This window comes from Urocitellus parryii, chromosome 12 (assembly GCF_045843805.1).
Source record: "Urocitellus parryii isolate mUroPar1 chromosome 12, mUroPar1.hap1, whole genome shotgun sequence".
Lineage (NCBI taxonomy): Eukaryota > Metazoa > Chordata > Mammalia > Rodentia > Sciuridae > Urocitellus > Urocitellus parryii.
Window position 1 is genome coordinate 68,494,684 of NC_135542.1, and position 27,878 is coordinate 68,522,561.

The following is a 27,878-nucleotide window of genomic DNA, read 5'->3' on the forward strand; positions in this document are numbered from 1 at the left end:
CCATCACCACCTGTCACCAAAACTTTTTCATCTTCCCCTACAGAAACTCTATACCCATTATACACTAACTCTCTTTTCTCTCCTCAGCTTCTGGAAACCACCTTTCTGCCTTGTGATTCTATGAATGTGACTACTCAAGGGACCCATGTTAGGGGAGACATACATATTTTTTGTCCTTCTGTGACTGACTTATTTCATTTAGCTTAAAATTTTCAAGGTTCAACCATGTGGTAGCATGTGTTAGAATTTACTTCTTTTTTAAAGTTGAACAATGTTCTGTTTTATTTGTACCAGTTTTTTCTATTCATCTGTTAGTGGACACTTGGGTTGCTGTGTTAGATTGGTTTTTGGAAGGCTTGTTTTCCACAAGTATTCTCAGCATTCAGGTAGTGTTTGATCTGTTGTAATATCACTATCAGTACCCCCAAACTCAAACCACACACTTATATAATTTTTTAAAGGAAATTTAAGAAAAGTGCAAATGAGATAGAACCAGTCTATTCTTATTAAAATAGGTTAAGTTTGGAATGAGAAGTAAATACAGTAATATATTTCATGAAGAAAGACTAGATTTTTGTACTCTCCTGAATACATGGTAAAAGACACAGTAGAATCCTATCTGTGAGTGCCTATAACTCTCCTTCCTCTCCTCAGCTTCTGGAAACCACCTTTCTGCCTTGTGATTCTATGCAGCTTACTGATTTTGCTCACTAATTCTCTGTAGCATTGATGAGAAAAGAGTTCTGTTCTCACTGGGTTGAGTAAGAAAAATTAACTCCATTCCTCCTACTTGACCTCCTTTGTTATCAGATAGAAATGTAGATGTAGTGATAGTAATTGTTAGATATTTGATTACCAGTAATTTTCCTGATACCTAGAAAATTCTAGTTTGGAACCTCTATCTCAGTGGGCACATAGTCCGAATTAACAATCAGATTTGGTTACTAAAATTCTCTGGTCAAGCTTTCAAATATCTATTTAAGTAAAATACCTATCCAGTGGTTTAAATAGGATCTCATAGAAGCCTTCCCATTGAAGCTAATTCTTTGGTCAGTTTGGCAAAATGGTGAGCCATACTTCAGCTGACCAACTCACAGATCAGCTGTTGAGGTATCAGTTGCCTGAGCCAAGATAGAAATACCAGAACCAAGTAAAGCACCTTGGTTCTATACCTTTATATCTTTTTCTTTAAAAATCTGAATGTAAATTTTTATCCTTTTCTTAGGTACTTATAAGAAGCAATATAAAAACCATTCTTTGTCTTTTGAATCTTAAAGTACAGTTGTACAGATAAAATTGACTTGATCTGAATAAAAAAGAACAATTTGTAGTGTTAATTATAACAATTGTAGTGTTAATTGTAAACCCTTTTAGAGAAATCAACAGGTAGATATTAGAACTTGATGTAGATGTTAAAAATAGAATGGTGGAGGGCAGAGTAGAGGAGGTACTTCAGAGTAAGGAGAATTAAGTTTGAATAAAATGGGGCCTAATAATAGATGGCAGTAAGTGAACAACAGGTACAAGATACTGTAGCTGTTAAATGTTCAGAAAGGAGATACGTCTGGCAGAGTTATGAGTCTGGGAAGATGGGAGAGACTAAGGTGTTTTAGAATGGAAAAATGTGGCAAAATAAATCTAGACAATGTTACAGGTAGAGAGAAAGGGTACATTTGAGGAACATTTTGGAAAAAAAGCTATTGAGTTAGGCAACATTAAATATGATGATATTAAAGAAGAATAAAATACTCCTAAATATTTTCTAGCAGTTCTGTAGAAAGATGGTAATGACATCCCAGTTTGGGGAGAAATGTTAAATTTTAAATACAGTGAATTTGACGTACATTGGAGAACATCCAAAGTGGGCCAGACTTTGAGGCTGTTAATGAACTAAAGAGTGTATTTAAAATGTGGACTAGAAGTATGTTTCCCATAAACACCCACCTGTACTCAAGGAGGTAAAAATTGGTTCTAGAAAATACTTGGGGGAAGGTAAGAACATAGGTTCTCATAGCTTCTATATATAGGTGAAAATTCTTTAAAATCAAAGATTTTTCTCCATTAGCTTCACTTCACTGAAGGAATTAGGTTAGTTAACTAGATGAAATTCACATCCAGGAAAGTGAAGTTTTTCTCATAAAATTAAATAAGGGAGCCAATTGCTTTATGTGGCTTAGTAAGGTGCAAAATGGACAAGAACTCAGATTCTTTAATAAAGATTAACATCTTAGAATTAATAGTTAATTGTAGCAGAATAATATGTCAAGAAGAAGTACATTCTTTAAAATATTCTTATTGAAAGTTATTGAATTAACTCTTACATAGTTTAATTTTACAACATTTAAAATAATTTACAATGTATAATTGAATGTTCTATTTTTTCCTTTAGTGGAACCTTCAAATGGATTGTCTATGCCAAATATCTGTGGCTTTCTCAGAATGCCTCTTTGTGTAGATGGGAAAATATGTATAACCATATTGAAGTCAAGTAGAAAAAAATTTGGCACAATCATGTTTCCATGATTATTGGACTAGAGATTGTCCTAAGATATATATCTTATAGTAATGATAATGGTCATATAATTAGAGAAATAATAGTCTAGTGTAGGGATGGGCCATTATTTGGGTTTCACTGAACACTTTTTTTTTTTTTTTAAAGAGAGAGAGAGGAGAGAAAGAGATAGAGAGAATTTTTTTTAATATTTATTTTTTAGTTCTTGGCGGACACAACATCTTTGTTGGTATGTGGTGCTGAGGATCGAACCGGGCCGCACGCATGCCAGACGAGCGCGCTACCACTTGAGCCACATCCCCAGCCCCTTCACTGAACACTTCAGGTGATTGTTAGTAGCACTTTGCTGTTGCCTACAACAAATATTGCTCTCTTTGTTCTGTCTTGTGTATGCTTTTTCCCCCCTCTTTATTTTCCTTTATATAATAAAATGTAAAATATATATTTCTATGTATGTATATATACACACACACACAGAAAACAGTGAATACAAGATGAGCGGTTTTAAGGCGTATTTACTACCCAGATTAAGTAATAGAACATTGGGAGTATACCAAGAAGCTTGTTGTATTGCCCCTTCTCAGTTGAACACTACCTGTTGCCACTCCATCCCAGCCTTCAGAAGTAAGCATTTTTTAAAATATTTAGGTGAACACAATATTTTTTATTTTATGTGGTGCTGAGGCTTGAACCCAGTGCCTCACGCATGCCAGGCAAGCGCTCTGCCTCTGAGGTACAACCCCAGCCTAGAAGTAAACATTTTTATAGTTTGGCAAAATCATTTTTTTCCTTCTCTGTAAAGATTTACCATCTAATGTATCCCTAAATGATATAGTTTAATTTTGGTTTTATTTTTTTGTTTGTTTTATTTTTTTTTTTTTGGTACTAGAGATTGAACTCAGGGTCACTTTACCACTGAGCTACATCTCTAGCCGGTTTTTGAGACAGGTTCTTGCTGAGTAGCTGAGGCTGGCCTTGAACTTATATGAATATGCCACAATACGTTTTCTTCATTGTATTTCATAATATTGAATCATTTAGCTGTGACTATTCTATATATTTCTTGGTATACATGGGCACCAGTGTTTACCTTCAGGAGTAGAATTGCTGTCATTAGAAAATTTCATATCCTCAAATTCACTAGATAATACCAAACTATTTTTCAAAGCAGTTATACTAATTTATATTCACCCCAACAGTATATGAGCATTCCTATTGTTTTATATTCTTGCTGTTACAAAATTAAGTATTTTGGGCAGAAGAACTGTATCTTTGTGATTTTTATTAAGGAGTTCTTTATTGAAAATGTAATTTCCTACTTTTGGGTTGTGGGGTTTTTTGGTTTGTTTGTTTGTTTTTGTTTTTGTTGGTATCAGGAATTGAACCCAGGTGCACTTAACCACTGAGCTATATCCCCAGTCCTTTTTATTTTGAGAGAGTGTCTCACTAGTTGCTTAGGGCCTTACTAAGTTTCTGAGTCTGGCTTTGATTCTCCTGCCCCAGCCTCTATGAGCCACTGGGAATACAGGGATGTGCCTGACCATATTTGGTGTTTTTGATGGACAAAAATTCTTAATTTTAATGTCTTGTAATTTATTACAAATAATGCTTTTTTTCCTGAAAAAACTTGCAGATCTTAGATTTATCCTAGATATTTCATACCATTGAGGCTATTGTAAATGATATATACTTTTACATTTCATTTTATTACAAACATATAGGAATAAAATACATGCTTTATATATTGATTAGAGCCTATTATCCTTTCTAAATTCTTATTAGTTCTTAAAATTTATTATCATTTTGGAGTTTGGAATATGTAACTATATCATGAGAATAATGATATTTTTGTTCTTGGCAAAATTATATGAGTCTATAGGGATAAAATTAATCAGTGTCTTTTGTATTTTTGTGTTAAGCTGGCTAGTATCTTCATCACAATGTGGATGCGGGGCATCCTTATTTTAAGAAACACTTAAATCTCAGTGATCTCACTGTTTTATCAAGGATGTGGTGACATTTTTTTTTTTTAAAGACTCTATCAGGTTAGTTAAAGGTTATTTTTCAGTCTAGTTAAAGGTTATTTTTCACTATAGTTTGCCTAAAAGTTTTCATCACAAATGGATGCCATATCTTACCAAGTGCTTTTTCTATCTCTAATGAGATTATCCTATACTTTTTTTCTTTATCATTTTGATAATTTTCATTAGTTGATTTTCTAATGTTAATCCAACCTTGCATTCTTAGGCTGTATCTAGCTTGATCGTTTTTATGTATTGCTGAATTTTTCAATGTTTTACTTAAAACATAACATGAAAGACTTGTGTCTGTATTCATGAGAGATTATTCTGTATTCTTTCTTCTCATAGTGTACTTGTTGGGCTTTGATATTAGGTTATGCTAGACTAATAATATGGGGAATATTTAGTAAAAGCTTTGTATATTGGAATCTTTTTTTTTTTTTCTGAAATGATGATAGAATTAACCAATAAAGGAATCTAGGCCTAGAGGTTTCTTTTGGGAAAAGAATTTGATTGCAGATACTTTTATTTGGTTCTTTACATGTTTTCCATACTAATTTTTGTCAAGTTTGACTTTTATTTAATATGGTTGGTAAGCATTTTAGTGTTAATCTCTAAGCCTGGTCATTTGATACCCACAATATCTGTGGATCTATCTGTTCCTGTGGATTCTTATTCTTACCCATGATGATTTGGTTTGTGTATGCAAGATTTGATTCTCTTGCTTATTTTTCTTAAAATTATCTGTGGGTATTCTTTGAGGCCTAGAATGAATTCCTTCAGAGATGGTTTATGTTTGCTTCTACTAAAATGTGTGTTCAAACCACTAGCCCAGGAATATTTTAAAAGAATTTCACAGATTAAAGTTACCTGGGTTATAAACTCCCTGCAAACCCAGACTGCAAATCCTTGTTTCATCCTTTTTTCTCTTGATTGTCTTGGGGCTTGAACAACCTTCCTTGGAGTCTCTTAGGGGTAGCATTGGATTTCGATTTAATTATAGTTTCCCCTCACGTGAGGTCATAGCCCTTTGGGATAACTAGTGTGGGGAAGGAGTTCTGTTATGGTTTGATTCTTAAATGTCCTCTGAGAGTTCATGTGTTGAAGACTTGGTCCCCAGTGCAGCCATGTTTGGAGGTGGGGTCTTTGAGAGGTGACTGGACCATGAGGGCTCTGAACTCATGATCATGGATCAATCCATGATCAATTCATGGCTTCATGGGTTTCAGAGAATGGACTTCCTTACAAAAGTGACCTTTGTCTTTGCTTCCTAGCTGCCATGAGGTGAGCAGCTATGCTCTGCCATGAGACCCTTGTCATGATGTTGCCTCATCATAGGCCTGTAATAATGGAGCCAGCCACACGTGGATTGAAGTCTCTAAAACTGTGATCCAAAATAAATTCTCCAGCTTTCGAGAAATCTGTACCTTGACATTTTTTAATATATCCTCTGGGGCTATTGAAAACAGACTTAATTTAAAATACATCTGCAGGTATGTACCAGGGCCAGTGTCTGATGGAGTGGGGGCTGTTCCATGACCTCTCTGGGTTTCCACTTGTTAACATTCAGTTTGGCAGTTTCCCACTATCTTGTCAACTTCTTATTTTGAGGTTTTTTTTTTATTTTTTGTATGGAGGATTTTTAGTTTTTTTCAGCAGGAGGGTTGGTCTGTTGTTACCAGAAATAGTAGTCCTTTTGTTTTTATTTTTCCATTTAATCTTTTATTAACCATTTTCCCCTTAGCACTGATGTTAATGACTTAGTTTTGTGAGCATTTATATATTGAACACCTAATATATACCAAGCATGGCACTTGGCAAAATTATATGAGTCTATAGGGATAAAAAAGACTCTGCTTTCTTTACACTTAAATTGGAGTGGTTTCTGGATTGTGGGAGTAGTTGTAGTACTAGGATGGCATTTTTTAAATTGCTTCACAGAGTGTTAAGTGTCCTGTGAGATATTAATAAGGTTGCCATTGTCAAACAAGTTTGAGAAGTAATGCCCAGGAGGATATTCTGTCTGAGACCTGAGGCATGAACTTGCTCAAACTGAAACCTTTATTTGTAGAATGCCTCTTAATATCCTATTGTATACCAGAATTCCAGGGGAAATAGTTTATGAAATGCTGAACTAGGACCACAGGCATCAAACATTTCTATATTACTACATGTTGTCACTAAGTAATTTCTTTTGCTGCTGTTCCACAGTTATGTGAAAGGGGAATGCTTGCTGAGGAAGGAAGCCAGGTGTCTATACTCTGTCTTATCTGACTTGGCCATGGGTGGTTGGACTGGTGAGAATACCTAAATTAATGATGGCAATCAAAAAATAAACAAATGAATACAGATGGCAATCATAGTTAAGCCACTGGCCAACCAAGTAGACAAGCACAGAAACTTTTGTCCATATGGCAATGAGCTTCACCAGTCTTGGTTCTCACGGGCCTTGTGATTGACCAAAATATAGCTCTTTCTTTTAATTTAAATTTTTAGCCGGATGTACTCAGGGTAGACAAGATGAAGTGGTGATTCCTATAAGTATATACAGAATGATATGTATCATAAAACTCACAAAAAGAAACAGCGTAGGAGTTAAGCAGTAGAAGCAGAATTGGAAAAGTCAAGAGGAGGAGATAAGAGGGACCTCAATCAGTAAATAGTGAAAGGTATAAGAAAGTGGCACTCTTGTGGGATAGAAAAAGAAAACAGCTTGGAAACAGTGATAGCAGCTGATGGCTAGAGGCAAATCAGATTCTAAAGGCTGATGCTCAGGGAGTTACCTAAACCCAATAATGACCAGAGTTCTTGAATGAGGATCCACCAGCTCCTGTAGCTCCTGCTGTCAGTCCCTAGGGCGTCCTGGTGGAATGAGGCCAGGTTCTCAGGTCTAGTATCTTGAGGGCCGGGCCCATTTGTGTTACTGATTTTGTCATTGGATTTCTATGACAATTCCTGTTCCCCTTGTTATTAAAGTCATGCTTATCAACATCCTCTTCCACCACACACACACACCTATGTTTGTCTCCTGAGTGTCAGAACCTTGCAACCAGAGAGACTGATAAATGAATAAATTTGTGTTCATAAATGACTGACATGTAAGCAAAATTGAATTCGTATCAGAAAGCTACTGTTTTATTAACAATTAGCATTTTTTATAACATGGAATACCCACCATTCCTACCACTGCTTTTTACTTCCTCTTCTTTTTATTACATTTTGGAAATTGTCACCTAAGCTCAGCTGTACTAGCTGTTAATATTATGTATCACATAGTCTGTTTCTGTTGGTTGGCCTATAAATAGTATCTCTATATGCAAGGAATGCACATTACTTCCTACTGGCACTCTATTGAAAAGTGTATTTCCTATGTGTCAATCCAATATTACTTACCACTAATCCCCAGTACAGTTGAGAGTCAGGAAAAACCTGAATTTGTTATTCTTTTTCCATTGATTGTGTTCTTCCTCTCCAACCCCTCATTTCTTGTCTTTGCTCACTGTTGTCCCACCTTTTCCTTTAAAAGTTTATTTATTCTGCATTTTACATATATAACTTTGGGCTTATAATATAAAAGTAGGTCTTTTTCAAGATACAGTTTCTTTTTTAAATAATATTATTTCAACTAGGAAACTAATAAATATTGAGTCTAATGTTTTAGAAAATACAGAAAAAAAACCTGAAATTAAAATAATAAAAAGCTAACCAGAGAGTACTATATTGGCATTCCTTACTCATAATCTTTATGTGTGTATGTGTTTGTATCATGCACACATATTATGATTATGCACACACTATGATTATATATAATAGTGAGGTTCATTGTGACATATTTATACATGCTTCATAACATGATTTATTTCATTCCCCAGCATTTCCACTTGCGCTCTGCTCCTCCCTGACCTTAATCTCCTTCCTCAGCTCTATTGTTCTCCTTAATATTTTCATGAAATCCCTTTTTAATTTCTTTTTTCTCTCTCTAGCTTCCATGTATGAGAAAGAACATAAAACTCTTTGACTTTCTGAGTCTGGCTTATTTAGCTCAACATGATGCTCTGCAGTTCCATTTATTTTCTGGCAAATGACATAATTTCATTCTTCTTTATAGCTAAAAGAACTCTACTGTGTATAGTTACCACCTTTTCTCTATACATTCATCTGTTGACAGCCATCTAAGCTGGTTCCATGCTTGGCCATTATAATATGTGCACTATAAATATGCCTACCCATAGTCTTTTTTTAAAAATATATATTTGTAATTATGTTTGTGTGTTGAGCTCAGTTTAAAATTGTAAGATTCTCTTTTAGTTGAAAAGTAGTATGATTAGAATGATCACTGTTGTACTTTTAGGTCTTAAATAAAGAGTCTATTTATGGAATGCTATGTTTCTTTTTTAAATTCTAATATTAAAAAAAAAATCAGAGATATTTGAGGTTAGCTAATTCAGGTTACCTATAGAGGAAGGACTACCTTGGATGGCTAGGAAGAACATTTTTTATCTGCTTTAACATCTCCCATGAAAGACTCTTCACAAATCTCTTTTGGTTGTTTATTTACATTCTTAACATTTGAAATATTAATTTTTTCCTGAGAATTTTGTTATTATCTTCAGAAGGATTGAGTAGCCAGTCAGAATTCTTTTAGAGGAAGATTTTTTAATAATAAACAATCATTTGGTCACTTTCATTTTCCAGGTAATTGAATTTCAATTTAATTTTTTATCTTCATATTCCTATAGTACTGTTAGTTGTTTGTTTGTTTTTGCTCCTTTTGTGCAGAGTTCTTAAAATGTAGAAGAAGCAACCAGACACAGACTCCCTTGATTTTTTTCTTTTTCTTTTTCTTTTTCTTTTTCTTTTTCTTTGATGCTTGAAATCCTAGGATAAATATTCTGGAAGGTGTCCCAGAGGGGAGTGAGAGTGGAGGAAGGTAGACTGTATAGGCAACTGTTGCAGTTAGTCCATTGCAAATGATGATACAAGACTGGACCTGGGAGACGGGCTGTGGAGGTGGAAGAAGATGGACCTGTATGCTGTGGAATAGATTGTAGACCCATATCCTCATAGTTCACCACTCCCCAGGCAGTGGTAACTCTAAGACAGCTACCACAGTTTCTCCCTGCCATTTTGATCTCATCCTTTAGGGGCATAAAGAAGTTAGAACTCTTGCTAAAGGAATAATTTGAAAGAAATGTCCTGTCAGCCTTTCTCCTTACCCTTGCATTTCTTTTAGTTTCAGTTTTCATGTTATTCGTAAATAGTTACGTGATTGATTTTTGGGTATTGATCTTGTACCCTGCTGAACTCATTTATTATACAGTTCAGGGATTTTGGCTTTTTTTTTTAAACAATTGTTTTGGTTTTCCATGTGGATAATCATGTTATTTGAAAGCAAAAAGTTTTATTTTTTCCAATTTGTATGCCTTTATTTTTCCTGTCTTATTGAACTGGCTATTGTACCACCTTTGACTTCTTGCTCTGGCCATTTAATTAGAAATCACAATTGTTACAAAAAAAATGACTTCTGCTACCCAGAATACCTGCCAGGGTTAATGTGTTCCTTGTGCAAAGATTTTTAATTACTGCTTCAAAGTCCCCTACTTCCCCCGTCCCACCCCACCCCCTATGTTGGAGCTTGAACCCAGGGCCTCACACATGCTAGACAAGCACTCTGCCACTGAGCTACATCCCCAGCCTGGTCTGTCAATTCCTTATTTCTTATCAAGTCAACTTTGGTAATTTTGTGTTTTTCTAAAAATCTAGCTATTTAAAATTTTTTTAACTTACTGGCTTATAATGATCATAATAATCTCTCTTAAGTCTTTACATCTTTATGTGTTCCTTTTTTCATGTCTTGTGTGAACATGTAGTTTGTGTCCCTAGGCTACTATACTACTTAAGGATTCTTTGATCTTTGCTTGCTCTGGTCAGTGTACTTGCATGTAGCACTTTTGTCTAGCCACACTCCACCCCTTCTAATTTTTAGTTTCTAAGTTGCTATGCAGTTGGTGTCCAGAGAATAAAGTTTGCTTAAATTATGGGCCAATTTAGAGTAAACATGCATAGAGCAAGGGCTTTAAGTATTCTCATGTGAGAGCTTGAACTTTATCATAATGTTTTCCACATGTGGTACTTGGTAAATGTTAAAATGATTATTTTTTTAAAATCTCTTCATTTTATTCCTCTGTGTTTGATAGGGGAGGTTTTATTTCAGTTCTGTTAACAAGCTAAAGATTTTTGATTGTCCTATTTTAAAATAAACTAGTATGTTACATGATGATGCATAAAAGAAAACTGAGGTGATTACTCATTTCTAGTCTGTAGTTTTGGGCCAACATGGTTCTGTTTACATTCATGTTCTTAAATGATTTAAAAGCACCATTCTCAGGTATCTCCTTATAGAACAGACTAATTTTGAGATGTTAATTTTTTTTTTCTTATGGTGGTAGAAAAGCTACCTCAGAAAAAGGGATGTTGTCCTGATTGCTTGCTTGCTATTTGTTTCATTCTTTCCTCATTCTTCCTTCCTTTTTTTGATTCATTACAAGCTGTCAAATTATTTGAAGCCTGTTAGTTTACTTCAGACCTAAAATTTGTCCTAGAAAAGAGTAGGTATCCTAAAGTTTGTAAATGAATAATAAATGTATGCAGTTTTAGATAGAAAATAAAAGGAAAATGTTATCATAATGTATTTCAGTCCTTAGAGTCTTTGTATTTCTTGAAATATTTTGTTTAAACTGCTGGGGTTATAAAATGGTTATCCTTCCTAGGGAAGGAAATGGTCCAGAAAACATTTCACTCACTGTTTTCTTTGTAAATTATTAGCCAGGCCACAGTGAGCTCACTGTTAAGACTTAAATCAGAAAGACTTTTCCAGATTTAAGCTACCCACTAAGTTCCACAACTGAGTAGTTTGGGTTTTCTTGTTTGTTTTTAACTCTTTTGGTGTGAAGGGAGATTCCTGATGCGCTTTGATGCACTCTGGGAAGCATGACCTATAGAGGCAGTTAGTGAGGGTACTAATCACATAGTTATAATGCTCAGTACATTTGCTTGATTTGCCTCCCTGGAGATGGGAGATGAAGGCAAAACTAATCAACCAATAATGAATCTCTCTCCCCACCCCCAACATAAAAACAGCCTTGCTTTTTGCTGTTATCACTGAAATGTACCATCCCTGTCTTGGATTGGTTGTATATCAGAAGCTACCAATTTTGAGCTCCTAATATATACTCAGCTGTACTTATATTACCATTATCCTTGTAAGAGGTGGTAATTGTTCCTATTTTTAGATGGAAAGGCTAAGACTTAGATCTCACACTGCTAGTCAGTGCATGAATGTGATTTTAGGTCCTGCTAAATCTAAAGCATATGTTATGTGTATCATACCCCATAGTTTGCCAGTAATGCTGGCCAGATAAGAAACATTTCAGTAAATGGTATGTTTGTTAGTATATTACATAAGATATTTTCTCTATAGAAAATGAAGCATAACTTTAATAGGATTTTATGCTTTTTTAGTGTACAGTATTATAGAGTAAAATTTAAATTGTGGCGGTGTTTTATAGACTAAAAGGGGATTTTGAAGCCAGAAACAAATGAATAAGGACTATGTTCCTAGACTTTGCCCAGAACTATACAGATGAGCTATCCTTTGTTTATATTGTAAATTAGCTGTAGCTTGAACTGATAAGAAACATTGAAATCAACATTGTGTTTCCTAGGAAATAATATAGAAGTTTAATGATCAATAGAACTTTTATCTGGAAGGTACTGTACATAGGAAGATATTGACATTTGTGATATAACCCAGAAGAACTGAAAGGGAGAATTATTAAAAAAAAAAAAAAAACTAAAGATGCTAGATAGTAATGATAACATTTTTAAAGCCTCTGACTTTTTTAAAAATTGTCTTCTGGGGGCCAATAAATATTATTTCTAATCCTTTTATATAATCTATAAGTAGATATTATACTCATTATACCAGGAACAAATTTATGTTCAGAAATGTGAAGGAAGACATTCAAGTTCACAACATTCTGAAGTGGTGAAGCTAAAATCAACTCCCCTCCAGCCCTCAAGTGTTGAATACTAGTTTATGCCTGTGCCCTTTTCATTCTGCTTCCCTAAGCAAAGTACAGGCAGTGTCCCTTCTTGGGACTTGGGCCAAAAAATAGGATGTAAGCTGGACCTGGAGTAACCTCCTATGTGATACTGCAAGTCAGAATTGTGTGGGTAAAATTTAAGAAATGAAAATATAAATTTAAATACCTATTTTTTAATTAGGAAAAAATAGCCCTCAAATTTTTCCCCTTTTTTGGGAGGGGAACATGTTGTTATGGAATCTTTATATCACTGTGACTCTCAAGTTGTTTCTATGTCTTATTTATTTTCTTCTTTTTAAAACCTCATTCCTTGAAATTATGTTGTTACAAATATTTTTAACTGACCATGTGGTTAAAAGTAATATTCTTGAAAAGCAGTAAAACGTAGTTAGATCCATTATTTACAACAATACCAGAACATTCTGAGTGGTATATAGGCCTACATAAAGGATTATGGGTTTCATAATAGATAGGCATCAAGTGTAAAAATCAAAACACTTGCTACTGCAAGGGAATATACTTTTTACTCTGCATTCTTTTAGCCAAAATATTCTTTTATTAAATAGGCCAGTGACTTTCTTTTGAGCGTGCATGTGCTACCTTTGTCATATTTTATTGTTATTATTTATTAGAGGTTCTGTATGTGTACTAATTCCAGATAAATTCTGTCTTTATGTTCTCCAATAATTGAAAAGATATAGGAATGATGGATTCTTTGGAGTTTTAAAGAACTTGCTAATGACATTGCTAGGATAAAGTTTCTAAAATTGATTCAAGAAGAGGTAGAAAACCAGAGAAGACTGATAATAGTGCAAGAAATAGAAGTCAAGGTTGTTATTAATCTCTCAGGTATATTAGTTTCTACATCTATAAAATTGAGATAGTTACTTACTTATAAGTTTATTGGGAGAAGAAAAATGCATTTATCAGTGCATGGCACAAGCTTAGCACCCAGGAATGTAAATGTCGTTGCAGCTGTTGCTACCATCATCATCATTCCTTTTTGTCAAGATTAAGCTTCAAAAGGTTTATCTGTTTTATGGCTCAGTTTAGAGACTCTTGGATTTATTTATCATTTAAAATATATATATAAAAGCCTGAAGTGTTTCCCTTTTACTTTTCTAATGCCATCTCTGACAAAGCTAGCCCCCCTGCCCCACAAAAAGGCATTTTACAAAAAATTTTAAAAAGCGGGGGTGGCAGGGGAGGATAAGATAGACATGAAGATTTTTAGTTGTAAGAGAAGATTGTTTACAAGCTTTTTGCATAAAACAGACCATCTGAGTATCCACCAAAATATTATCAGTGATTATCTCTGGATGGTGGAATTTCAAGTATAGGATTAGATTTTTTTGTATGTTTATATGGTGTTTTAATTCTTCTCTAATGTGTGTATTTCTTTTTCTTTTTTTGCAAGAAACAGTTTTCAGTTTTTCCACTGTTTTGCCCTAGTAACTATCTGTGCACTTTTATCTTTATGCACTTAAGATGAGCTTAGAGTATGGATCCCCAAACTGTTCTATAGAGTGACTGTTGATTTTGATAAGCATAATATCAAAGGTTTTATGCTATACCTGTGGTGTCTGTAAAATATGACTTACCTCTTAACTCATTATACAGCCCATGAGTTAAGAATGTATCTTGTATTTTTAAATGGTTAAAACAAATCAGAATAATAACATTTTGTGACAAGTGAAAATTATGAAATGAAGTTTTACTGACATGTAGCCATACTTAGTTATTTATATATTATCTATGGTTGCATTCATGCTGCAATGGTAGGATTCAGTATTGCCATAGAGATCATATGGCCCACAAAGCCTAAAATATTTACTATCTGGCCCTTTAAAAAAAAAAAAAAAGAAAATAGTTTGTTCTGTACTGTATGCAAGGAACTTTTTTGGGAGGGTATGGGGATTGAAACCAGGGGTGCTTAACCACTGAACCACATCCCCAGTCCTTTTTAGTTTGTATTTTGACAGGGTCTAAGTTGCTTAAGACCTCATTTAGTTGCTGAGACTGGCTTTGAATTTTTTATCCTGCCTCAGCTTACTAAATTGTTGGGTTTATAGGGATGCACCACCATGACCAACTTGGTTTTGGTGGGTTTTTTTTTTTTTTTTTTTGGTTTGGTTTTTTAACATTGCTGTCTTTACAGTAACCAAGTTAAAGAGTAAGAACATTTTGATTAACTGTCATAAATTTTCCATTTAGAAAAATAAACCCATATGCTATTTTCTAAATAGCTTTTTACGTTCAGTTACCCTTTTACTCTAAAAGAGAGCATTTTGTTTTCCTTAAATTTTGTTTTTGTAATTGTTCAATATTTGGTTATTCTATTGTGGTAAAGGTGTGGCTTGTGTAATTGTAAAAATTTTATTATGCAGTGTGTCATATATAGGAAAGAGTGGATAAAATCATCAGGGACAGTCTAAAAGAATATTTAATAGGCAAAAACCTTGAGCCTACTACCCAGGCTAAACAATAGAAAAACAGCCTCTCCTGAGTATTTCTCCTAATTCTATATCCCTCTTTACAAGAAGCATCCATTATTGTTTGATGACTTTTGACAGTCTGTTGCTTTTCATACTTTTATTATGTATGTATGTATATTTAAACCACATACTTTGAATTTTGCTTGTTTAAAAGCAGATTTATTCATAATGAATATATTCATCTATTATTCTTTCTCTAAGCATTTTGTTTTTGAAGTTAATGTTTTGATGCAAGTAGCTATTATAGTTTATCATTCCTACTATATTGTATTCTGTTATATGAATATATACCAGTAGACTAATGAGTATTCACTTAGATGTCCCCATGATAACCACAACTGCATTATTTCAAAAATTAAGTTCATTCATTCTCCAAATCCCCACTTGCCAACACTGTTCTCTCTCTCTGAAATAGCATCTCTGTCCATGCATCTACCCAAACTATTATTTTTGACAAATCCCTTTCTCATTCTGCATTTTCAGTCAGTATCAATCCTATAGATTTATATTTCTAAACATCTCTATATCCATTTCTACTGTTACCACCTTAATTGAGTTCATACTTGGACCTCTGCAATAGTCTTCAGTGCAGGGCCAACAAACATCCATTCTTGTCCTCTTATGGGTTACAAGGCCTACTGCAACTTCATCTTGGTGCTCTTCCCCTTCCTACCTAAACCGCGTTAGTTAACTCAGCCTTGTACATCCGGCTTCAGGACATTTGTTAATGCTGTTCTGTGCCTGTAGAACTCTGTCCTAATTCATTTTACTCATTCTTCCGAACAGAATTTTGAAATATCGCCTCCTCAGAGAATTCCTTGTTCACCAACCCAAAAGAGGTCACGTCTTCCTGTTAACATGAGGACATTATGCTATTCTATCTTGGCTACAAATTTTAATCTTAATTTTAATTAAATAATTGTTGAGAAAAGCCATAAAAAGGAATACATACCTTAAATATTTTCTCTACCTATATATTCATTCTTTAGTTCCCACCCCCCATACCCCTAAACTGGGGATTGAAATCAAGGGCACTTAACCACTGAGCCACATTCCCAGCCCTTTTTATTTTTTATTTTAAGACAGTTTCTTGCTAAATTTCTGGGACTGGCTTTGAACTTGCAATCTTCCTGCTTCACCCTCCCAAGCCACTGGGACTATAGGTGTGCGCCACCAACCCTGCTCATTTGTCAGTCTTGATTAAGGAGCCAAGATCTTTTCTTTGAAAGTAAGTCTACTAGTTGCAGATTCATATTTTCTATCTTGCAGAAACTATACCTATAATGTATCACCAATATTCCATTTTGGGTTTTTTTTTTTTTTAAGTAGAACAAGAACTTAAACTCTTCTGATGCTTTCCAAGTGTAGAATCCTTGTATATTCTTTGTCTTATTCTCAATACTTGGCACCATTTTCATTATTTCAAAGACATTCACCTTGGTCAAACTTCCAACCCTCTCATTTTCTACTATGTTCATTAGCATTTAATTAAATAATATAATAATACAAATAGCATAAACAGGTTTGGAGCCTACCATAACTAACTCACTAAAGTCAACCAATGGGAATAGAAATATCTGGGCATATTAGATCAGGATTCCACATTTTTTCTGAGTGGACGTACACATGGTCTACTGTATTACTATGTTATGCACACTGTTTTAGTGTATCCCTGAGCAATTTTATATGGTTTACTCTAATATTAAATAGTATTAAGGCAAATAGCTATCAATTTGGATAATACAGACCAGGTCCCAATACAGTGTATAAATAATTCACAATAGATTGTTTTAAAAAGCTAAAAAATGACAAAATCATGGAATTTGCAGGGAAATGGATGGCACTAGAGCAGATTATGTTTAGTGAAGCTAGCCAATCCCTAAAAAACAAATACCAAATGTCTTCTTTGATATAATGAGAGCAACTATGAACAGAGCAGGGAGGAAGAGCAGGAAGAAAAGATTAACATTAAACAGAGACATGAGATGGGAGGGAAAGGGAGAGAAAAGGGAAATTGCATGGAAATGAAGGGAGACCCTAATTGGTATACAAAATTACATATAAGAGGTTGTGAGGGGAATGGGAAAATAAACAAGGAGAGAAATGAATTACAGTAGATGGGGTAGAGAGAGAAGATGTGAGGGAAGGGGAGGGGGGATAGTAGGGGATAGGAAAGGTAGCAGAATACAACAGTTACTAATAGGGCATTATGTAAAATTGTGGATGTGTAACTGACGTGATTCTGCAATCTGCATTTGGGGTAAAAATTGGGAGTTCATAACCCACTTCAATCTAATGTATGAAATATGATATGTCAAGAGCTTTGTAATGTTGTGAACAACCAATAAAAAAAAAAAGAAAAAAAAAGCATATGGTTTTCAAATTCTTTTAAGGAGCAATAGTTCTGATGGCTAAACATCCCAAGAAATATTAAGTCAGTCTTAATATTACTAATATTGTTTTCTTTTTCCAAGCACTATTGAAATGCCACCAAAATATCAATAAAACTTTAGTTTCCTAAACTGCCTCTTGTACCTGAATTTGACATGGAAATACTTTAATCAGTTCATATGTCCCAATTTTTGTTACTGTGATTGAAGATCTTTGTATTAGAAAAATATTACCATGGTGAAGCAATCTATGTGGGCTGAATAGTAGAGGAAGGATTTGAATTGGGTTATAGTATTCCTTTTTATCCAATAAATCTTGCATTATATTCTGTTGAAATGAAGTACTGGGAAATATTTCGATTATTTTGTTTTGTGGAAATTTTGTAATAGATACTGCTTGGCATTGAGGAGGCCATTGACTAACTGTACTTTTAAATATTTTGTGTAGTAATGGAATTTGACCTCTAATTTTCCTTAATTCTGATTTATAGCTTATCCTGTTAAATACAATTTTTCAACAAAAGTCATCTAACTTACAAAAGCATTATAAAACCAGTCTCAATTATGATTCCCTGGGGGAAAGTTTAACTTTTAGAAATTTGCTTTGGATAGCTTTAAGGATAGCTAAGCTTGTATAGAAATGTGAAAGATCACAATGGTTGGTAAACTTTCATTGTAGAGTCAATACAATTGAAATTTAACCCTTCTTTTTTAGTCCGGTATAATTTTATGTAAAACTATAAAGTAATAGAGTTGTAATTTAGACCTCAGAGGATTTTAACTCTGTCCTACAATGCATATCTGAAAATTTAACAACAAAAGAACCTCAAATCTTAAACTTTAAAATCATAAATATTAAAATGGCTGAAATGCCTTGATTCTTAAGTGACCTATTCTATGAATCACTGTAAGTATTTTTTGTTTTCCAGTAATGCATCTGCCCACACAGCATTCCCATGTCAAGAAAAATCCACTTTCTTTCCCCAAGGAGTATGGAAGCATAATAGGCTTTCTTTAAATGAGACAATGTTGTCACAATGCAATCTGGTAACAATCTCCAGATTAGAAATAGAGAAATAACTAAGTGTCACACTCTGTGAACCTGAACCAAGGGTTGAGTGTTGCTGTTTTCTGCCTATAAACAGCTGTATAAGATGAGTGGTTTTATGTTTGGTCATTTTCTAAAACAGTCATTTTTCAGGTTTAATTTGCTCATCAGAAAAAATATTTTTTGGAGAACTACAAAATTTATCTTATAAACTTGGAGAAGAGAGCTAGACTTCTGGATTTCCTGAATATGGCTCTTCCGTGTAGAGTAGTATATAGTTTATTATCTTACACGCTTACTCTTGACTAGTGTCGGTAAACTTTTTCTGAAAAGGGCAAGATAAAAAATATATTAGGCTTTGCAGCCTACTTGTAGTCTCTGTCAGATTTTCTTTTTTTGTTTTTGTTTTTAAGCCCTTAAAAAATGTAAAACCCAATTCTTTCAGTCCACACAAAATGTGGCTGTAGACCAGATTGTCTCTCAGTCCGTATTTTGCAGACTGCAGCCCTAAAGTAGTACTTTCCAGTAGATATATAATCCAAACTATAAGTGTAATTTAAAATTTTCTAGTAGCACTAATGAAAAAAGTAAAAATAAAAAGCAATATGTTTAGCCAATTACTATTTAAACTATTACAGTTTCAGTATGTGAACCAAACCACAATTCGGGGATCAATATAGCCACATAGATTGGACAGCACAGCTCTAAACCATAGCTACTCAAAACATGGTCCAATAACTGATGCCAGTTCCTCGAAAGATAAAGTCAGGGAAGGCTGAAAATCTGTATGTATCAGATTCCCACATATCTTTTACTCTGAACAGCCAGGAGACTATTCTTCCTTTACTTTGGGTAAAACTAAAGGTTTAATAGCTTGGCAAATTTAATCTAAGATGTTCAGTCAAAGCTAAGGTTGGGATACCTTTTGAAAATATGCATAATTTTAGAAAAAACAGATTTCAGTGCAAATCTGAATATTGAGGATAAAACCTAATGGCTCCTATTTCCCTGTTGTTATAACATAGTAGTCAGGTGCTATGACCTATACAGGAAATCAGAGGATTTCTCTCTTGAGTTAATTTACTAGCTAGTAAATTTTTTTTTTTGGGGGGGGGTGCTAATATAAAAACCAATTTATTGTTTCCTTTGTAGTAAAGCCAACAGTTGAGAAGCCTCACCCAGGCAGACAGAGCTTCTAATCAGCATTGTAATGCAGATGGACAGTCAGGAAGCATCAGACACTTGTCAGAAGCTTCTAAAATGAAAAACAGACCTAAAGATTCAAGGAGAAAAAAGATGTTAAGAAGAAATGAGGTGGGGGGGGGTATATTGAAGGTATTAAAAGGAAAAACAATGAAGAAAACATTGAAGAAGTGTGTATCTTCAGAGAAATGAGATGTTGCATCCAAGAAACTAGAATAAGATGCTATTAAAATGAATGTTTATAGAACAAGAAAATGGTCTTAGAAATTAAATTTTGTCAGGAAGAAGTATAACTAAAATAGAATTGTTGGAAATTGAAGTGAAAGAAATTTACCAGAATGTAGAAAAGGAAAATAAATGCAAAATAGAAAAGAATATAGAAGATAATCAAAAGACTATTCAAAGAGGTGTAGTGTCTAATGGAAAGGACTTTGAAAAGGGAGGATGGAGGGCAGTGGTTAAAGGAAAAGGCCCACACTGAGGAGGAGGAGGAGGAGGAGGAACAGCAAGCAGCAGCTACAAATTTTCAGAAAATTAAACAGAAGAGTGGGAATTGGTGTAGTCTGAGACCTTTCAATAGCCACACTAGAAAATATTAGGGTGAGGCCCTCAAAATTTTGACAATAAATTATTTCCAACCTCGTTTTTTTCCTGAAAGAATAGAAAACATGAGAATGAAATAGAACATTTTCATGAGAAGAAAAAGGAGTTGCTAGAATAATGGTTAAGGAAAGTCATAGGACGGCACTTTGTAGGCAGCATTTGACCTTATTGAGAGTTATCTTACAATTCTGTTAAAGAATTCAATAGATAAAGAAAAAAGCAAGCAAACCAAAAAGTTTTAGGCAATTATTCTAGGGAAAACAAATGATTGCATAAGAAAAGAAAATGGCTTAACTCTGTACAATATTCACATGGTCACAATAAATATTAATTTAACCAAAAGATATATTTTAATATATTTTAATGTTTTCTTCATTCTAGTTAGCTTCTTGAAAATACAAGTATCTATGAGAGAAAATTAATCCAAATTATAGAAACATCAGCTCTGATGACTTGCCAATATAAGAAGCATACTCAAATTGTTTACCAATACTGATGCTAACTTGTAAGAGGATAAATATGAACAAAAAAAAACAGAAAAGTTGTACCATGTTTATTAAATGACAAATTAGACACCTTTTTAAGTTACCCTTTTTACAAAGCTCTCTGCTATTATGATGTGACAAAACAGTTGATCCATATATGTTTAATTCATATGTTTAGATTTTGCCATTTCTTCTAAAAATATCAACTTTCCAATTATTGAATGAGATAATAGTGTGTGCCTGTCTTAAAAACATTTTTTAAAGTACCATGAAACTGCTTCAGGCTCCACCCACTCCCCAAAAGAAGCAAGAATACAGACTGTTAATTGCATAAGGTTTTGCTTTTTTTTTTTTTTTGCCAATCCCTACAGTGTCATAACATAATTCTGTTTCTGTTACTTTATTATTTTTTTTCTCCCAGGTTTAAAAATTTAGAAACTCAAAGATACCTTTCTATTTAAACCTAAATATTCTATCTCCTCCTATTTTCCTGTTAACACTGCTTCTTCAAAATTGTGGATTAAGTGTGATATATTATTGAATGGGAAGGGAAGATATGGGGTTTTAACAAGTGATTAACCTGTTAACTAACCTCAGGGAAGGAGTTAATAAATGAAATTGGGAAAATTCCTACTTTAAGGGTTTGAAACTTTTTTTTGGCCCTGGGAATTGAAACCCTGGGGCACTTCACCAGTGAGCTGCATCCTAGCCCTTTTGATCTTTTTTTTTTTTTTTTTTTTTTTTTTTTTTTTGAAACAGGGTTTTACTAAGTTGCTTAGGGCCAAACTGATTTGCTGAGGCTGGCCGCAAACTTGCAATCTTTCTACCTCAAGCCTCCAAAGCCACTAGAATGATTACAGGTGTTTACCACTGCAACTGGCGGAACTTATTTTAATGTGTTGGCACAGATGTTGTCCTGATAATTATGACTTTTGAAAAGCTAAATACAAGTGTGTTTCAATGTTGTTTTCCCTTTGAAGTATTTGGGACAATATTCCAGTTACTCAAGGTAGGGAGACAAAAATTAGTGCGATAATCAAATCAGGTTGATGCCTGGGGAAAGAAACCAGATTTTAATTGAGAAGAGTTGTTTCCTTTCATCTGAGTCTTGAGTATTCTACCTGAAAGGAAATGGAAAGTGATGACTGGCTGAATTCATGGCCTTTGCCTCTGAAGGACCTGGTAGGCTTACCTACTACCAAACAGAAAGTTTGCTTCATCGCTTTCAGGGGCAATGTAAGGCAAATTCTTGACTGCCTAAGGGGCATAGAGTACTTACTGCCTTATCTCTTTTCACATGCCACTTTGGTTAATTTGTTTTTCTCCTTTTCCTATTCTGTCTTTAGGTCTTATAATCAATGGATAAAGTGGGGAAAATGTGGAATAACTTCAAATACAGGTGTCAGAATCTCTTCAGCCATGAGGGAGGAAGCCGTAGTGAGAGCGTAGACATGAATTCCAACAGATGTTTGTCTGTCAAAGAGAAAAACATCAGTCTGGGAGACTCGATTCCTCAGCAACAAAGCAGTCCTTTGAGAGAAAATATTGCCTTACAACTGGGGTTAAGCCCATCCAAGAATTCTTCAAGGAGAAACCAAAACTGTGCCACTGAAATTCCTCAAATTGTTGAAATAAGCATTGAGAAAGATAATGATTCATGTGTCACCCCCGGAGCAAGAATTGCACGAAGAGATTCCTACTCGAGGCATGCCCCATGGGGAGGGAAGAAAAAACATTCCTGTTCCACAAAGACCCAGAGTTCATTGGACACTGATAAAAAGTTCGGTAGAACTCGCAGTGGACTTCAAAGGCGAGAGCGGCGCTATGGAGTGAGCTCTGCACACGACATGGACAGTGTTCCCAGCAGAACCCTGGGGAGCCGCTCTCTGAGACAGAGGCTTCAGGATACTGTGGGCTTGTGTTTTCCCATGAGAACTTACAGCAAGCAATCAAAGCCCCTCTTTTCCAATAAAAGAAAAATACATCTTTCTGAATTAATGCTTGAGAAATGTCCTTTTCCTGCTGGCTCAGATCTAGCTCAAAAATGGCATTTGATTAAACAGCATACAGCTCCTGTGAGCCCACATTCAACATTTTTTGATACATTTGATCCATCTTTGGTTTCTACGGAAGATGAGGAAGATAGACTTAGAGAGAGAAGACGGCTTAGTATTGAAGAAGGGGTGGACCCCCCTCCCAATGCACAAATACATACATTTGAAGCTACTGCACAGGTTAATCCATTATATAAACTGGGACCAAAGTTAGCTCCTGGAATGACAGAAATAAGTGGGGACAGTTCTGCAATTCCACAAACTAATTGTGACTCGGAAGAGGACACAACCACCCTGTGTTTGCAGTCGCGGAGGCAGAAACAACGTCAGGTATCTGGAGATAGCCATGCCCATGTTAGCAGACAGGGAGCGTGGAAAGTTCACACGCAGATTGATTACATTCACTGCCTCGTGCCGGATTTGCTTCAGATTACCGGGAATCCTTGTTACTGGGGTGTGATGGACCGATATGAAGCAGAAGCCCTACTGGAAGGGAAACCCGAAGGCACATTTTTGCTCAGGGACTCTGCACAAGAGGACTACCTCTTCTCTGTGAGCTTCCGCCGCTACAACAGATCCCTGCATGCCCGGATTGAACAGTGGAACCACAACTTCAGTTTCGATGCCCATGACCCATGTGTGTTTCACTCCTCCACTGTAACAGGACTTCTAGAACATTATAAAGATCCCAGTTCGTGCATGTTTTTTGAACCATTGCTTACAATATCTCTGAACAGGACTTTTCCTTTCAGCCTGCAGTATATCTGCCGTGCAGTGATCTGCAGGTGCACTACATATGATGGAATTGATGGTCTCCCTCTACCATCCATGTTACAGGATTTTTTAAAAGAGTATCATTATAAACAAAAAGTTAGGGTTCGCTGGTTAGAACGAGAACCAGTCAAGGCGAAATAAACTCTTCTGTTCCCAAAGGGCATTAACTAGATCTGCTTTCATGTGCATCAGACAGTACACGTATAGGAAGCACAGTGTCAGTGCTTGGTTTTTCATACGGTGTGTAAGCTTAGTTATTAGTCTCTGTCAGATGCAGTCTACTGTTACTCAGACAAATGTGGTGCCTATTGAAACAACAGGATAGAGCTGCAGGTGTTCAGTAAGGCTACAAAAACATTTGCCCATTTAGTTGAGTTTGGTTTTTAATGGCGATAGTAACTAATGGAGGCAACTCTGGGGCATTTGCTATGAAGAATTCTATTTCTTATTAAAGAACAAATTAATAGTAGATGAGTATTTCAGCAGTTGACTAATGTTTGAAATTATTTTTTCTAAGAATTTTTTATAACCTTCCAAAAGTAGTGATGTTTGTAGTTACTATAAGTCAAGCTTTGGAAGTCCAAAATAAATAAATAAAAGACTGCCTTCCTTTTAGGGGAAAAAAAAATGCAATTTTCTGGCCACAAGGGCATAGTGCAGTTCACTTAAGTGTTGACATAGTTTATAGTCAGTCTCCTTTTCTCTTCTGCAAAAGGTACTGTTAAGTAAACCAGGTTTTCTAAATAGTTGTTTTTAAAATTTCAGACTTATAAAGTTAGTAGTAGAATTTTGTTTAAAGGCCTTAGTTATTCATTTTTTAAATGAGTGCTTTAACTCAAAGCAGGCATTTGGAATAGCTGCTGCAATTGTAGTCCTGCGTGTGATTTTGTTTTTTAAGTTGATGTGTTCAGTCTAAACATTGTTCCATTAAAATTGGATCTTTTCCTATGCCCAGGATGAGTTTGTGAACCATGAAGAAAATGAGACTAGAAGATGCCCAAACAAGTCAGATAATAGTAACTACAGTGGTTGCTGGTGTTGAGAATATTGTTAAACTATAATTAATAATTTGGATGGCAGTATTTATCTTTGTTGTAAACTCTCATAGCTGAATCACTTAAGTATAATTTAATAGAATTTCAGTGCAGTTAATTCTTAATGGGAAAATTTGAAATCTAAATTGCAGATTTAAAAGGTACTGTACAACCATTGTATCTGTAAATAACTTAGCACCTTTTTGTCACTTAGAATAGTATGTAATACAACTTGAGTGAGCGCTTTGGGAAGTATTATCAAGTTCTAGTGGTTGCTTCTTAGTATTGAACCGAATTTTCAATTCTGTCCTAGACATTTTGCACTATAGTAGCCAAATCCCATTCTCATGTCTTTTTGTTAATGTGCTCTGTGCTGCTGGAGAGTGCTCCTTAGTTTCCTTACCAGCTGCTACTGAAGGTTATTTTACATCCCTGTAGCTATTTCCAAGGCTACAAAAAAAACAAAAGCTATATCTGTATGCAACACTAACCTTTTGACTGCTAATGTATGTTTCTGCTTGCTGTGCCTTGTTATGGCTGCTTTTTTGTGCTAATAAAGTATGTTTGGTGTTCTCCTTGTATATCTGCTGTTTCATACATTTGCAACAGTTTCTCTTGTACATGGAATGGTTTGGGGTTTTTAAATAAGCATTATCTGGCAACCTGCTGTAGTTAATGCAGATTTACCTACAGTCTAATATTGACTTATCAGAATAAGCTAACTCTAAATTTAATGCTTTACATCTTTCTAATCATAATCACATATACTGTGGAACAGTATCTATAGTTACTGGAAATTACTGTACAGTTTAGGTTACAACAGAAAATTTACAGAGAAATGATAAACCTATCAATTTCTCTGCTTGTAAGTGAAAGATTGAAACTCAATGACTTAGTATAGTAAATGAATATTTATAGCATCCAGCTGCATCAGAAACAGGTTAAATGAAGTCTTGTAGAGTAATAATACATCAGCACCATTTATTGGTTTGGGGACCATTTTAATTGATAATAAATGCCCAAAATATAGAACTTTAACCAAAGACTTGTCCATTTTTAATGTAAAATGGGAATTGAAGGGACTTTTAATTTGTTATTTCTAATAAGTCCCTGAAGAACATATACCAAAGTGTTTGAGAACTTCATCCAAACCTACTTTAAAGCTTATGTGCAATTAAGTTGTTATGACATAATTATATTGCATAATTGTTAGGTCCGTTTTCTTGAGCTTATAATGTACCTGGAAAATAAACCTCTGAGGGAAAATAAAAAAAAGTCCATATTGATTTTTGGAGAAGGACTATATATGCAAGTAAGATGGTGTTATGAAGAGGTAACTTGAAACTCCAAGAAAGCACTTGATGTTTTTATATGCTTGTAGCAAATTGATGTTCTAATTGTAGTTTTATAGAAAGTATTAATGCTTTTATGTATTTTAGAACTTTCATAATGTTAAATGGACATTGTTTTAAATGTGTAACTATTTGAGTTTATGTAAGCATGTATACACTGTGCAAAAAGTCACTTATGTTTCAGTTTGTATAATATTAATATGCAACTTTTGGGTTAAACTTTTTTCTTAAAATATTAGTGGCTTACATTTTAAAAAAGAAAAATCACCAGCATGAAAATGCACCTAAGTCTATTCACTGTGTCTTTTTCTGAATCCCATTGTAGCCTGTCAACTAAATTTGTGTTTTTATGGTCTTTTTGAAGTGCAATTTATTATAAACCAGAAAATTCTTCAGAAGTTGGGGCACATCTTCATAGTGAAATATGAAGAAAGGGTAGAAGAGTTGCTTTGATATCCTCATTCTTTGATTATTTCCCTTCCCCTACACACATACACATGCACACACACACGCCTCTCTCCCTTAACCCTCCGTCTCTCCCTCCATATCTCCATATATAGGTATACATATGTATGTGAACATTTATGTATGTATGTATATATACATATACATTTATGGTATTATTATTTTGGACAACAATATTGTCATCTGATACAAAATCATCTAGAGGCCTTATTCTATAGATATTGTCTGAGAAATGTTCTTTTTGTGTGTGTGTTGCGGGCGGGGGATTTTGGAGGTTGAACCCAGGGTCTTGCACATGCTAGGAAATCATTCTACCACTGAGTGACAGTTCCAACCCTGGGAAATATTCTTGTATCATTCAAAACTTATTATCTCCTCCTAAAGTTTAGCCTTGCCACTGTAGTATTATTTGTAATATAGTCATCTTAGAGAGAGAAACAAATTCATCAGGATTTTCTTTTCTGGCTAAACAGTTTAAAAATTTTAAAAAGAAATAGCAAGAGTCATAATTATATTTCTTAGATTAAAGTTGATCCCAAGTAGTTCTTCACAAGCCAATTTATATTCTTATGGTCTTTTAGAAAGTTTTTATAAGATTGTAATGGCTCAAACCATGAAAACTGATACTTGAATTCTAGGCTTCATGTTGACAAAATCCAAAGTTTATGAACTTTTTTAGTTGACATTTTGATCCTGGTTGCTATTCATTTTCATCCCAAAGCTTCTTTTGCTCCCTGGCGCACTAAACATTAACCTGAACATTTTATTGAGACTGACTTTAAACCTTATTTTTATAGCAAATAACAAAAATTGCTTTTTGGTAACAGTAAAGAGCCTATGAGTAAGTCAGAATCCTAAGTAAAAGATAGAGCCAAATCCATCTCTTGAGAGTATGTTAGCATAAGGGCGAATCACACCCGCTTGTTCACTTACTTACCAACACATGCTGTTATACTTCGATGGAATTCAATAAAAATGCACACAGGACTGACTTAAAAGTGGGAAAAGTTTCAAAAGGGATGATGCTACTCGGTATATGTTCATTACAAAACTGAGTATGTAAGATTCAAGTGGTTTCATGTTTTTGTTTGTTTTTTGCAATAACTGATAAAGAATATAGACTTTTAAAAATAGTATATTCCTATGAGATTTGAAGTGAAATTTTTGTGGGAGGTGGTTGTTGGAGTGTGTGGATGAGTTGGGGCAACTGTTTCCATGTTCAAGAATCTTGATTGAATATTAGCCCTTTCAGCCATTCATTCAACAAAGGTTTATTGAAGACCCATGTGCCAGTCACTGTTTTAGATAATGGGTGTACATTGGGGTACAAGAAAAAG

At 34.6% G+C, this 27,878-nt stretch overlaps 1 protein-coding gene across 8 annotated transcripts in view; it reads left to right on the forward strand.

Annotated features, from left to right (window-relative positions):
- Positions 1-27,606, forward strand: part of Socs5 (suppressor of cytokine signaling 5) — a 59,263-nt gene extending 31,657 nt beyond the window's left edge. For 6 of the 8 annotated variants that reach the window (XM_026385734.2, XM_026385732.2, XM_026385731.2 and 3 more), the window contains one exon: positions 22,209-27,606. In XM_026385734.2, the coding sequence (XP_026241519.1) occupies positions 22,221-23,831 (1,611 nt within the window). In that variant the 5' untranslated portion in view covers positions 22,209-22,220 and the 3' untranslated portion in view covers positions 23,832-27,606. Of the gene's footprint in view, positions 1-2,731; positions 2,838-5,807; positions 6,027-22,208 lie in introns of those variants that run through there. The other 2 variants (XM_077791858.1, XM_026385737.2) reach the window with 2 other exon arrangements.
- Positions 27,607-27,878: the final 272 nt, after the last annotated feature.